A 14698-nucleotide genomic window follows, 5' to 3' on the forward strand; every position below is an offset into this window, starting at 1 on the left:
TTAATTTCTTGCTAGCAAGTTGTATAGATATATACTCATGGGATGTAAAAGGCCTACAAGTGCATCTCATTTTGTTTAAGGATAAAAAGGAAATTTTATTAAACTGAAAATAAAGGCAGTACATCTCAAAATGATGGTTGTCAAGTTGACAAACCAAATACAGATCAGATCAAACTGTGAAAGAATCAAAATTACAAGGATTCAACTCCAGAGTACCCCATAAATTCTCTAACAGATCAAAATTACAATGTTTTTTCCTTGTCCTTGAAAACCCTTCTGCTTCTTTCTTTCCAGATGGACCAGCATACTGTGAATGGGATATAGCTCCACAGAATTTAAGCTTTCTTACTTCCTCTGATCTTCGGCCATTTGGAGAAAATCTCTGATGGAACCAAAGGATGAAATGCATTCTCTCCAAACAGGTAGGAGAAGAACTTCCAAATAGAATTTGCCACACTACATGAGAAGAACAAATGCAGAACTGTTTCTTCCTCCCGGTTGCACATATAACAGCAGTTGTTAACTGTAAGCCTCTGGATTTCAAGTGATCTGAGGTTAGGATACTGTCATGTGCCACCAGCAGTTCGCTACAAATGCGTCTCATTTTGTTTTATATATTTTTTTATCAGAATGAACAGATTTATTAATAATTGAGTTAATGATTACAATTACAAACAGAGCTGAGACTGAAGACCCACCCATCCATATGTTGTATTTAACCTTCTATAATGCTGCCCAGAAATATTGTTCCCTATGGACCCCTTGTTTAGCCAAGGAATCTGCCATCCCATTAGCGGTTCTCTTAACCCATCTGAATGTTGCACCAACTTCCCTTGCTAGCTTCTCAATTTCCCTTGAAATTTTCCTACAAATCCAAGTTACTGAGTTGTTTCTGCACATCCAAGAGATGACCATATTCAAGTCCCCCTCCTACATGCTGCAGTTCAATTTGCTTAGCTAACCTTAGGCCTTGTAGTAATGCCAATACTTCAGCCTTCAAGGAATCAGCATAACCAATTGATCCTGAAAATGAAGCCACCACCTTGCCTTGTGCATTCCTAAATACACCCCCAATCCCTGATGGTCCCAGATTTCCAATTGAGCTTCCATCAAAATTCCTCTTTACCCTATTATTTCCTGAAGGCTTCCACTCCATTATAATTCTCTTTAATTGTGAAGGAACTTGCCACTTATCCCCATGCCCACAATATGTCATCCATGGAGTACTCCTTGAAGGCCTCTATTATAACATCAGGCCTTGTAGCTAACCTCATTTTGTTTTATACTATTAATACAATACCTTACTTAAAAAAAAAAAGGTCTCTGCAATGTTTTTAAGACCAAATCCATATTAATTTTGAAGGCATGGCCGTTCATAATTTTTATAGATTAAGGAGCACTTGACAGGTTAAGAGAATTAAAACAAGTCAAAAACCACTGACCAGGGGACCCTGGCCTACACTGAATTTCATGGTTTAGCTTGGTCTGGTTTCTCAAACATTGGATTTTGAATTACCAACAGAATACAGTTTCCAAGCATTTACTTTTCAAGGGGAAAATCACTTTCTTTAAATCATAAATATGTAAGCAGAGGTGTTTGGGAAGAAAGAGACAACAGGACCTTTGAAAATAAAACCAGGAACACCAAAGATCTTATCTCTCATATTTTTTTATGCAACATTTGGGCTCTTAATTCTTAAGTTTTCAAAGGTATTTCTTTCAATGATCTTCAGAGAAATTTAGCAGATGTCCTCCTGAGAGTGGTTTAACTCATACACTTTGTACTAGGGAGGAGGGACTGATAACTCTAAGCTTCAATGGTAGTGCTCAAGGATCCACAGGTCAAGCAGGAATTGGAGGAGTAATCCGTGTGAGAGGGGGGGACATCTATTGGGCTTTTAGTGGTCCGATTGGGAGATGGCACTACCAAGGCAGAGATCTTAGCTGCTCTCACAGGTCTTCGAGGCTTGCTCATCTGCTGACTGAGGCTAGAGATATTTTGGATTCTCTGAATGTGAAGCTGATCTGGATCCCTAGGGAACTAAACTCCGTAGCTGACAGCTTAGCCAAATCTGGAGTTCATAGAGAATCTCTTAAGGCTTCTGTACTGTACATCTTTTTTTTATCGGTAAAAAAGATTTCATTATAAATTTAGAAAGATTACAGAAATGAGTAGCCTCAGCTACCCCACTAGAAGTTAGAGTTTGCCAACTATCGACTTTTAATTATCCAGCCTCACAACTAAGCCCAGAAACAACGTTCCCTGTTAACCCCCTGTTTTGCTAGCTGATCTGCAAAGCCATTTGCCGCTCTTGGAGTCCACTGTATTAACCAACTGCATGTCTTTGGAAAAGCATTTAAACTTCTTAATTTCATTTCTATAGAGCCAAGGAGTCTGTTCATTTTGTTTTAACCAGCTCATGACCACTTTGGAACTGCCTTCCACAACCAGTTTTCTCACTTCCAACTCCACAGCCTTTTGTATCCCAAAAACCACTGCCTTTAGTTCAGCTGTAGTGGAGTCTCCCCTTCCAATAGGGCCTGAGTGAGAACATCCCCACCACAGCCCCTTTGTCATTTCTTATCACCTCTCCAATTCCAGATATTCCTGGGTTGCCAAAACTACTTCCATCAAAGTTTAATTTGAGGAAACCAAAATCAGGGGGATCCCACTCTCTTAAAACCTTCTTTTTAGTTGATGAAGAGGAAGCTACTGTCCTCCAACTTCTGAAGATATCATCCACAGTAAAATCCGAGAACAATCCCACAGATTTTACCCAAGAAATCACCTTTATCATGATCCCTTCTATCAGCACTTCCTTGCATCTTTGCTTTTCTTCAAAGATTCTCAGATTTCTTTCCTCCCATATCACCCAAAGCACTGCTGCCGAGTGCATCTCCATAGCATTCTACCTCTTCTGTACTGTACATCTTCTCATGTTCCTGTTCTTTAAATAAAATTTTCAGTTAAGTTTTCTAAAAAAATCATAAATATGTAAAGGGAACTAAAAGAACCAAAAAGAAGAAAAAAATTGAGGACTAGTTAAAAAAATAAAATAAAAATAAAGGATACAAAAATTGAAGATATCACTTTGACAGATGGAGTATTATCACCCTTGAATCTCAATATACTTAGGTAACAAAATTGAATCAAGATTCACAAGTAAAATAATTGAAAAATAAATTTGGTCTGAGCTTCAAGAACTTTTTATTCTACCCATTTCCTTTTCCATGCTGAAACATCTCACAAATATTCCCAGAGTTAAAGACGTGCAACTCCAACAAGGTATTATAATGGCCCTGCTCTATTTCCTCCTCTCTCACCTGATGAAGAAGTAGGAGTTCAATTATGAAATCCTCCCAATCAACATTACCTCCTTTTGATTGTTTGCATTGTTGCTTCCTAGCTTCCAAGTCTTCTAGAAGGCAACTATCCTTCTTTTCACCTGAAACAGTGCTGGGAGGTCGCATAATCTCATCAATTCGCAGCTTAGCTGCATCTATCTTTTCTCTCCTCCTTTTGCATGCCAAACTACCAGTAACAAAAGATGGAGGCAAGGCATTAAACCCCACATTCTTCTCCAAAATCTGTTGAAGTGAGAGCTTTTTGCTCAAATCTGATTTTCCACTCCACCATTCCTTACTTTCTCGATCTTCATATCTCCTCCTATTTTTTTGGTAATCCTCACCATTTTCACCTACATTCTTAAAGTAAGAAGATTCTTTTGAGAACTTTGAATAAATGCCTGCCAAGCATTCCTGTGACAGCTTGAGCTTCTCCACATCATCATAACTCAAACATGGAACTCTATTTCTGTCTTCTAGCTCAAAGTACTGAGAATCATTAGTTACATCTTCCAAATTGAACCAGTCAGGTTCTATACTCTTCCTCTTATTGCCTGGCTTCAATCTTGACTTCATCTCCATATATTGAATCACTAAAGGTGCATTTTTTACTATATTCTTAACTGTCACATCTTTTCCCCATGGTAATTTTTGAGCAACCTTTACTAGAGTCTCTTTGAGCTCTTTATGCCTCTTTTTGGATGTGGCGACTGTTGAATGCACCTCCTTTGCTATATCTTCAATTTCAACATCAACTTCATTTAACTCTGCTACAAATTTCAGGATAGCAGAAACCATAGGAAGAGGCCTCCTTCCTGTTGTCAAGAACCATTTAACTGCACACTGCAGAAGAAACCTTCCCTGTTTAACCATTTTATCCATCACATCCTTTGAAAATCTGGAAAAAGTTGGGCAGGTCCTAATTGCCTGTTCGAAAGAGGTCACAATATCAAATTCAGGCAACTTCAAATCAAGAAAATCGACGGCACGAAAGATCATCCGGCCAAGCTCATAAACATCACAACCAATTACTGAGGCAACCTCTGCAATGGAAAGGGGTCTGCTGTTCTTTCTCATCACAACATATGAACAAGCACCAACAAGAACAAGGAACCACTCTCCGCCACCGAACTCTTCATCAGTAATTTGCTGGATCATTCGTTTTACCTCTGCAGAAGTTGCAGCTGAGAACCCTAGTTTTAAAGCAATATCTTCAATAACCTTATCAGCTTCATAGAGCTTCTTCTCTTTATAACTGTATTCACCACTGGCAGAAGCACCAACACGGACAAAGGTGCCCTGGGGGCCATTGATACCTCCAAAACTTGCTTGGAAATTGTCAAGTTCTTGCACAATACCACAATTCCTACAGACCAAGGTGTCGGTGAACTCATCACGTATGACAGTCTTCTTATTGCAGCTCTTGCAGGTACGGGAGTTCTCCATCCCTGTGCAACCAAATTAAAAGGAAGTTAGAGCTCAGGCATTTCTTTGAATTACTTGTGGGGCTAGCAAAAGTAAGATTTTGAAAATATGCAACAATCTCCCTCTACTCATTGTTTGACGATGATGAAAGATAACTGATTGCAACCGAAAAGCTTCCAAAATATCAATAACATTGGAAGAAAAAAAAAAGATAGTGACTAATTATTAATCTCTAAATCGATAGATTGGCAAGCAAACAAAAGAGAGACTGGAGAAATTCTAACCAGTCAGAACATTAACTACATACAAAAATAGGAGAGAAATCATGCAATCTAGTTAATGTTGATGCTAACAAAGATTTGATCTCATGCTTAATATCATAGTCAAGATCAGATTCATCGAACAGGGACCAATTATAAAACGAAAGGAAGCTGCTTGCTCCAATAAGTGTAGATTACACTGGTGAAACATAGCTTTTGTAAAATACCAAGTCCAAGGGCCAAAAGCATTTTTGTATAGTTAAGTGTAGATTACACTGGTGAAACATAGCTTTTGTAAAATACCAAGTCCAAGGGCCAAAAGCATTTTTGTATAGTTAAGTGTAGATTACACTGGTGAAACATAGTTTCTCCTTTTCCTCTTTTCCTTTTTTATAGGTGAAGATGTTTTTACTAGGTATAGTAGCGGAGAAGCAAGTTTTTTGGTATAAAGATTAAGTAGTGTTTTAAAAGCCCCATATACAAGGACCTTATGTGAGACCATGTACAGTACAAATTCAGCTCTATACATTAAAAGAATTAAAAATAATTGAATCCCATTGGCCACCATTGATTTATCCATCACATAGAGAAAATATTGGACAACTGATCATCTGAAATCCAGAGGTTCCAATATGACTAGCAGATGCTGTCTGTGTGAGGAGCAAGAAGAGAATGCTACTCACTTATTCATCTCATGCAAGTTTTCAAACTTCTTGTGGAAAGTGTTTACAGCTATGTTTGGGGTCTCAGGCTTTCACACAACTTCAACAGCAGAGATTTTCTCTACTTGGCCCTGGCTGAATGGGAGTAAGAAGGTGAAAATGCTATGGAGGTGTATCCCATTTGCAATTTGCCGGAACATTTGGAAGGTGAGGAACAGGACTTTCAAAGACAAAGCTTGCAGCATGGACAAGATGGTTGTAGCCATGGGCAGATCAGTGATAGATTGGCTGCTGATTCTTCCAGATTTCAATCAACTAGAAAAAGAAGACTTTGGTTTTAGGTTAGGAGAGGTCATGGATTATCAGATATGTAATGTGGAGAATGTTCTCTAATTTGAAATTGGGTCTTTGTACTTGAGTGATGGCTTGTCACCTCCTGTTGTAACTTCTTATTCCCATGTTAGAGTTGGCTCATCTGGTAATGATTATGATATTCTTGCAGAAAGTGTAGGCGGGAGGTTGTTCTTTGCTGCAGAAGCCACAAATAAGCAGTATCCAATCAGCATGCATGGTGCTTTCTTGAGTGGTATAAGAGAAGCTTCACGTATTCTTCATGCCACAAGGAATCAACAAAATAATCTCAGGTTGTATGTGCAAAAGAATGTGGGACCATGTGAAGATGTTCTTACAGATCTATTAAAGAAGCCTGATTTAGCATTTGGGAAGTTTTAATTTATACTTTACCCTTCAACTGAAGGACCTACATTTCCGGGGCTTACGAAAGTTATCATATTGGGAAGTCCAGGAGTGGATTTATTGGCAAATATGAGCGGACACGGGTGTCACGGTCTAACACTGGCTTAGCCTTGCTTACGCTTGGCGGGCTTACGTTGAGAGGCACTATCATAAATTGTGCCAGTATGATTTTTGGAAGAAGTCATGTTTCCTATTGGCAGACCACCAAAAGCTTAACGTACTATTTGAGGAAGGGTGGTCGACCTCTTTGGGTGCCTGACCTTGGCACTCCTAGACCAACTTCCCTTGCGGGGCGGCCTTCGTTAATGGCTAGCATGGCTACCAGGGTTCCTCATGGGCACGCTCATGCTCATGGGGACAGTGCATGGACCAGCACTGCGCCAAGCACACTGAAGGGAGGCTTGGCATGCGGGTCTAGCTCAAGCATGTCCCTTCACCTCGCCAACCCCATGTCTAAGCTAATTGAGCTACCCCGTTGCCCATAGCGCACGAGAGTGTTCCAGCCTAGCAGTTGCCTATCATCCTTGGCATACAAGTGTCCCTCCTCATCGACGCCACATTCGCCTCTCATCATGGCCTTCCCCCTTTGGCACGTAAGTGGCGCCTCCCATGGACTGGTCAAGGCCATAGAGAGCCCCGACCATGAGCCTTGAGGTCATGATCCAGTGCCACTGACCTTGGTGAAGCCATCTCATCGGGCAACGCCTAGCCCTTCAACACACATGAGGCTTGTCCTGGCCTACCTTGGCCTAGACATCGCACGGGTTTCTTCCGTTGCAGAACTACCCCCGTGACATGGGGCTAGGCCATGGGGTGGGTGCAAGACAAAGCGGGGATGCCGTGGGCGAGGTAGGTTCAGGTTGAGTAAGGTGGTCGCGAGCGGTGTAGGCCTGAGCTGGGTGGGTGGGTCCGCGGACTACCACGGGCACAGGGCCAGGTTGTAGAACAGGGTTTTGGAAAAGATATTGACTCCATTCAGTACAATTTTTAATATTTGTAGATCTTTAAAGGAGCAAATGGTAAATGGGGTTTCTAGTAACACAAGAAATGCATTGATGAGAGAAAAACCATGGAAGAATACCCAGTTGTTGAGAATGAAGCTAGTGAATTACGAAATACTTAACATCAGAAAGCATGACTACAAGCTACTCATGTGACATAATATAAAGCCTATACAATTCCATGGAGTTCAGTTTCAGCATAAGGTCCATTATAGCCCATTTCCATATCGACTACAGAGAAAATCACGTACAAACCCGATTAATAACCGAAATCCACCTAATTCAGGTTTAATGTGAAAGAATTCTAGACAAACAAACAAGAATGGAAATCACCCAAAACCAATCTAGGTCGAGAGGAAAACAATTGGCAATCAATAAACAGCTATTTGTGTTTATTTAGCTATTTAAGGCCTAAATCAAACATTTACCTGATGAGATTCTTCAAAGTGATGTGTGGAGCTTTGATTGCAGCGCCAATCAAACTACTTCCCGTTATATAAATTCCCCTAAATTTTAATAGAAATTTGTAAGTATTATAGATTCAGAAACAGATAGGGAAAAACTCCAAAATGATTCCAACACACAAATACCAATAAAGAATATAATGGAGAGAAAAAAATTGATCAAATACCTTAAACGATGCTACTTGCTATTAATGGTTACAGGGCCAACGTTGGTGGTCAACCAAGAAAACGAAAAAAAAAAAAAAACAGTAAGAAATATATAAGAAGAAGAAGGTATCGAACTTACCTTCATTGTTAGCTTCGTGCTTTGTGCGCACGCAGAAGGAGAAGAAATGAAGAAGAAGAAGAGGGGAAGATCTTACCTTCACTGAACCGTAGAGAGATCGATTTTACCTTCCACAATGAGATAGGAGAAAGAGACGAGGGTTCAGTCGAGGGTTCAATCGAATCGAATGAAAAAAAAAAGAGGGAAAATTGCACTTTAGTACCTTAAAATTTGGGGGTAGTGTCAAATTAGTACCCGAACTTTCAAACCTGTCACTGCAATACCTAAATTTTCAAAAAGTGTCAAGTTGGTCCCTATCGTTAACCGACCGTCGGTTATCTATTAAAATGTCAAAACTACCCTTCAAAAGAAGATATTGTTCATTGTCTTCTACCTTGAGATTGAACCACAGAAAAGAACATATAACGTATAAACTAATTAAAACAAAAAAAAAACAAAGAGAATAAGAAGGCAATGACCATTAATTCAGCAATGACCATATATATATATATATAGAGAGAGAGAGAGAGAGAAACAGACAGACAGAGAGAGAGAACTTCATGTGTGGGAGCAAGGTTCCATGGGAAGAAACAGGGGAAGTGTTAGTTTACACGTCATATGTTCTTTTCTGTGGTAAAAGACAATGAACAATGTCTTCTTTTGAAGGGTAGTTTTGACATTTCCAACAGATAACTGACAGTCGATTAATGGCAGGGACCAACTTGACACCTTTTGAAAATTTAGGAACTGCAATCAACATTTGAAAGTTTGGGTACTAATTTGACACTACTCCCAAATTTCAAGGTACTAAAGTGCAATTTTCCCTTTTTTTCCATTCGATTCGATTGAACCCTCGACTAAACCCTCGTCTCTTTCTCCAATCTCCTTGTGGAAGGTAAAATCGATCTCTACTATTAAAAGTGAAAATAAGATTGACCTCTCTTCTTCTTCATTTCTTCCTCTTTTGCGCACAAAGCACGAAGCTAACAGTGAAAGTAAGTTTGATACCTTCTTCTTATCTATTTCTTACTCTGTTTTTTTTTTCGTTTTCTTGGTCGACCACCAATCTCGGCCCTGTAACCATTAATAGAAAGTAGCACCATTTAAGGTATTTGATCAATTTTTTTCCCTATCCGTTTCTGAAACTATAATACTTACAAATTTCTATTAAAATTTAGGGGAATTTATATAACGGGAAGTAGTTTGATTGGCGCTACAATCAAATCTCCACACATCACTTCAAAGAATCTCATCAGGTAAATATTTGAATTTAGGCCTTAAATAGCTAAATAAACACAAATAGCTATTTATTGATTGTCGATTGCTTTCCTCTTGAACTAGATTGGTTTTGGGTGATTTCCATTCTTGTTTGTTTGTCTAGAATTCTTTCACATTAAACCTGAATTAGGTGGATTTCAGTCGTTAATTGTGTCTTTACGTGATTTCCTCTGTAGTCGATATGGAAATGGGTTATAATGAACCTTATGCTGAAACTGAACTCATGGAATTGGATAGGCTTTATATTATGTCACATGAGTAGCTTGTAGTCATGCTTTCTGATGTTAAGTATTTCGTAATCCACTAGCTTCATTCTCAACAACTGGGTATTCTTCCATGGTTTTTCTCTCATCAATGCATTTCTTGTGTTAGTAGAAACCCCATTAACCATTTGCTCCTTTGAAGATCTACAGATATAAAATATTGTACTGAATGGAGTCAATATCTTTTCCAAAATCCTTTACGGAGTTTGTTGGACTTGTGATGCTAACTCAGTAGCAAGTTAAATTTATCATTTAGTGCCTCCAATACTCCACAAAAGTAGATATTAAAGTTTGAATGTGATCCTCAATTCTGTTGGTTTTACCTATTCAGTATCTATGAACAAGGGATCCAAGTCTAGCAAGAAAGAATAGGCTTCTATGTGGTGAATTTTGAAGGACTCTTGGAGTTTTGCAAAATAGGGGCATGAATATTTTTCGTGCTGCAAAATACATATTTTTCCCGGAATGAATCCTGCGGCATCAAATGGTTATCCAAACACCCACGTCTCATTCACTTTACCCATTCTTTTTCAAAATCGATAAGAAATGAAGCTAGTGGCAGTGGAGTTCACATATGCCCTCACAGAATGCGGCCCAAAAATGTCCAACAGTACATCCCATTCGTGTATGAGAACATTTCCCAATGACAAGTACAAGAAATGTTCTAAATGCACATTGAGATGTGCATGTAGGGCGCTTTTGGGGCCCGTTCTATGGGGGGCAAATGTGAACTCATGGCAGCGAAAGGAACATGCCTAAGAACTCACCTGGAGTTGGGATTGGCTTCATTGGATGACCCAAGTGAGGTTGAACTGATGGATCTATTGCTGTTGTGGCCGATCCTCTTCCTGGTCAACCGTAAGACAGACGAGGATTTACGAGACTAAACACTTGCCCATGACAAACTATTTCCCCACTCATGTTGATGTTCTTGAGCCTATATCAGTGTTGCAAACGGGTCAAAACCAATCCGGTTTAGAAAATAGACCCGCCACTGTGACCCCAGCGGCCCAGCCTTCGGCACCCGACGTCCATGGCAGACCCTGGACTACAACCTAGCCCTATGCCCGTGGTAGTCCACGGACCCACCCACCCAGCTCAGGCCTACACCGCTCACGACCACCTTACTCAACCTGAACCTACCTCGCCCGCGGAATCCCCGCTTTGTCTCGCACCCACCCCATGGCCTAGCCCCATGTCACGGGGGTAGTTCTGCAACGGAAGAAACCCGTGCGATGTCTAGGTAGGCCAGAACAAGCCTCATGTGTGTTGAAGGGCTAGGTGTTGCCCGATGAGATGGCTTCACCAAGGTCAGTGGCACTAGATCATGACCTCAAGGCTCATGGTCGGGGCTCTCTATGGCCTTGACCAGTCCATGGGAGGCGCCACTTACGTGCCAAAGGGGGAAGGCCATGATGAGAGGCGAATGTGGCGCCGATGAGGAGGGACACCTGTATGCCAAGGATGATAGGCAACCGCTAGGCCGGAACACTCTCATGCGCTATGGGCAACGGGGTAGCTCAATTAGCTTAGACATGGGGTTGGCGAGGTGAAGGGACATGCTTGAGCTAGACCCGCATGCCAAGCCTCCCTTCAATGTGCGTGGCGCAGTGCCGGTCCATGCACTATCCCCATGAGCGTGAGTGTGCCCATGAGGAACCCTGGTAGCCATGCTAGCAATTAACCAAGGCCGCCCCGCAAGGGAAGTTGATCTAGGAGTGCCAAGGTCAGGCACCCAAGGAGGTCAACCACCCTTCCTCAAATAGTACGTTAAGCTTTTGGTGGTCTGCCAATAGGAAACATGACTTCTCCCAATAATCATACTGGCACAATTTATGATAGTGCCTCTCAACGTAAGCCCGCCAAGCGTAGGCAAGGCTAAGCCTGTGTTAGACTGTGACACCCGTGTCCGCTCAGATTTGGATCCACCTCAATGTTGAACATGATCCAATCTAATAGATATTTAGTCACATATACTTATATCTATATAAGATTAATATGATCTATCAATAAAGCTTTTCTGATTAATGGTGTGCGTCTTCAAAGAATTATACTTGGATCAAAAGAATTATAAGTCCAACTCCCTACGAAATTATCTTTAGGTCATTTTATTAATAATAAATAATATTTTAATTGATTTCTGTATTATTTATGATATTCAATACCCAAAGGTGATCCAAGTCCCATAAATCTGCATTCAAGAAATTTCTGTTCTATACCCAACAAGTAAATACATTTTTTTCCTTAGGCTGTTTCATAATTAACTCGTATAGATACTTGAAATAGGACAATTTAGAACACTTCAGGTAGGGCTGCAAGTCAGGCCGGGTTAGGTCGGGTTGAGACCAACCCTAGCCCAACCCTAGGTTCTAAACCCCCAACCTAACCCTAACTAAATTCCTTCAACCCTAACCCAACCCAAAGTCAACTTTGGGTTGGGCCCAACCCAACCTTCTTCCCTTCCCTTAAAATCTTGTAGAACTTCTTAGTCTTAGATCTTAACTCAACTTTCATTACGTATATTAATCCTATGTTTTATTAGTATTTGTTTGTTGATGTTTTTATTGGTTCTTTAACTACAAAATTCAGAAAAAAAAAAGTGTTTGAAATGACTATAGTTTATTATGATGACTTATAATAGATGTTTTATGGGCAGCAAGCTATGGGTGAAAAACAACAGAGAGGAGATAAAGAATAAAATATTCAGAAAACATAAAATATGTTATCAAGGTTTTAGTATTTCCAATTAAGATTAAGTGAAGGGATTATCTTAAAATGAAATCAATGATATTACGTGGTAGTGGCTATACAACTATTGTGAACGTTGGAAAACCGACTCACTTTGCCATTTGGGCTAGAAATGGAGTCACCACCCATCAGTTTAGGAAATGGAGGTGATGGAACCTCCGAGAATGATTTTCAAAATGGTTCGCTTTAATAGTGACTCCAATAGCCCAAGGCACTGGTCCAACCAGTCGAGGTAAGACTCGGATGGGAGAGGGAAGGGATTAGGCACCCCTCTCCCAAGTCCAATAAGTGAGAGCCACATGGTATACTAACAAGCATAAATAAGTAATTATCTAATTGATTAAAGCATAATCAACAAACTAAACTCCCAGGTCCTTCCCCTTTCCATTCCAAGAAACCGAATTCAGTGATCATTCAATGCGATTCACAAAACTGAACTGAACATTTAGATTAAGCAGCTCAAGAAAACTTAAGGAAATCAGAACGACATTAAACCCAATCCTAAGCATGCGAGCATTTAACAGAAATCCAATCCAGATTCAGAGTTTCTCACTCTTCTATTCACGCAGAACAGAATATGTTGAGCACAAGCATTAGCGGTAGCAATATCAGATAAAAAAATTATAATCAATGAAATGAAATACACGATCAGTAATTCATCGAAACCCATGGTAACAAAGAAATATACCACTGGAGTAGGATTACCAGGGTTGTATGTCGGCCTGAACTCGACGATGGATGAACAGGGGAATCGGCTGAACTGACAGATGCGCGTCACTGAACTTCACTGATTGGGAAAATGGTGATGCCACAGGGACAGGTTGCTTCGAATTTCAGAGGTGGCGCAATTGAGCTATTGTTGCGACCGAAAGATTTGCACTATCGATGTCGGGCTGAGAGCTGTCGTTGCTGTGGTTCGGTTCCAATGATGGACAGTCTGATTTCGAATTCAACGATCAGGGGATTTGATCCAATGGAAGGGAGAAAGAGACGGAAGAGAGATATGAGAAAAAGAGGGAGGGGGCGAAGAGATCCGATTGGATTCGTCACCGCTTCTGGTTCGGTGGTGGGTTCGACGGTGAGAGAGGGGGCGGCAACTGGTTCGGCGCAGAAATAGAAAAAAAAAAACGAATTATAAAAGAAAGAGAGGAGAGGGAGGGAGAGGGGCCGGTGGTGGAATGGGAGATCGCTGGGCTAGAATCCGCCGCTGCGAGCAGTTGCAGGGCAATCTCGTAATGTTGAATTTAGGGCTGTTCATCATAACAAGACCCAAACCGATCAATCCGGTCCGATCCAACCCGAGTTGGCCGGTTTTTCTTCAGCATCGGTCGATTTTGGGTTACAAAAAAACATAAATCGATGGTTTGATTTGGTTTCGGTTTTCATGTGTGAAAACTGAACCCGAACCAACTTAGATATATATTATATTTATAATATATTTCAGATATTATATATATATACATATATATATATATATCAGTTTTAATCCATTAAATCATTTTTAATTTCCAAGCATCCAGCCTTTGCTTTCTTAGACTTGAATCCTTTACCGTTCACACTGAGAGAATCATTCACAAAACTGACTCAAACCGACTAGGTCGGTTTTACTTAGTACTGGGTCGGTTTCAGTTTCATTTCTAGGTAAACCGACCAGGTCGGGTCGGTTGGAAAAACGCCAGTAAACCGACCCAACTCGACCCGTGAACAACCCTAGTTGAATTTACATGGGAAGCAGGGGCAGTCTCGTAATTTTGGGGAATCCAAGGGTTATTTTGATAATTTTTTGTAAGTTGGGCTAAACCAGGTCCAGGGGTTGAACCGGGTTCTTGGTTTAATGATGGGTGGCTCCGGGTCAAAAAAGTAGAAGGATCTTTTTAGGTAGAAGGGTTAATGAGGGTATTTTCGATTGAAATTTTGTAGGATGGGGTTTTCAGAGATTTTGAGTTGATTGGTCAGGTCAGATTGGGCCAACTGGGTCCGAAGCAAGCAGATTTGGAATCTGATCAATTTGAAACCTTGAAATGGAATCTTAGTGTGATTAAAGGGTAACCGGAGGTATTATGGGCTGAGATTTCACAGGTGGGTATTTGGGAGTGTCCGAGATCTAATGATGAGGTCTGATCAGATGGTTGAGGTGTAAGTAGGGGTCGATCGGGGCATCGGATAGGTATCAGGCAAGTTTAACAGTGGATTTGAGGGCTTTTGGGGTGAAATTCGGGTTTTTTGGGTGT

At 40.6% G+C, this 14698-nt stretch overlaps 1 protein-coding gene across 5 annotated transcripts; it reads right to left on the reverse strand.

Moving 5' to 3' along the window:
* Positions 1 to 43: 43 nt before the first annotated feature.
* Positions 44 to 13703, reverse strand: LOC104587604 (plant-specific TFIIB-related protein PTF2-like). Of its 5 annotated transcripts, none has more exons than XM_088901498.1 (5): positions 13173 to 13703; positions 8402 to 8453; positions 8081 to 8306; positions 7878 to 7955; positions 44 to 4793 (listed from the first exon to the last, which is right to left on the reverse strand). In XM_088901498.1, the coding sequence occupies exon 5, from the start codon at positions 4789 to 4791 to the stop codon at positions 3214 to 3216; it is 1578 nt and encodes a 525-aa protein (XP_088757624.1). In that variant the 5' UTR covers positions 4792 to 4793; positions 7878 to 7955; positions 8081 to 8306; positions 8402 to 8453; positions 13173 to 13703; the 3' UTR covers positions 44 to 3213. The 5 variants fall into 5 exon arrangements, 4 of the variants coding, with proteins under 4 accessions (XP_088757624.1, XP_088757623.1, XP_010243578.1 ...); XM_088901497.1 differs by having other exon boundaries at positions 8402 to 8462; XR_016084184.1 differs by lacking the exons at positions 8081 to 8306; positions 8402 to 8453 and having other exon boundaries at positions 44 to 2948; positions 3074 to 4793.
* Positions 13704 to 14698: the final 995 nt, after the last annotated feature.

This window comes from Nelumbo nucifera, chromosome 3, assembly GCF_055504915.1.
Source record: "Nelumbo nucifera cultivar China Antique chromosome 3, China Antique-T2T, whole genome shotgun sequence".
NCBI lineage: Eukaryota > Viridiplantae > Streptophyta > Magnoliopsida > Proteales > Nelumbonaceae > Nelumbo > Nelumbo nucifera.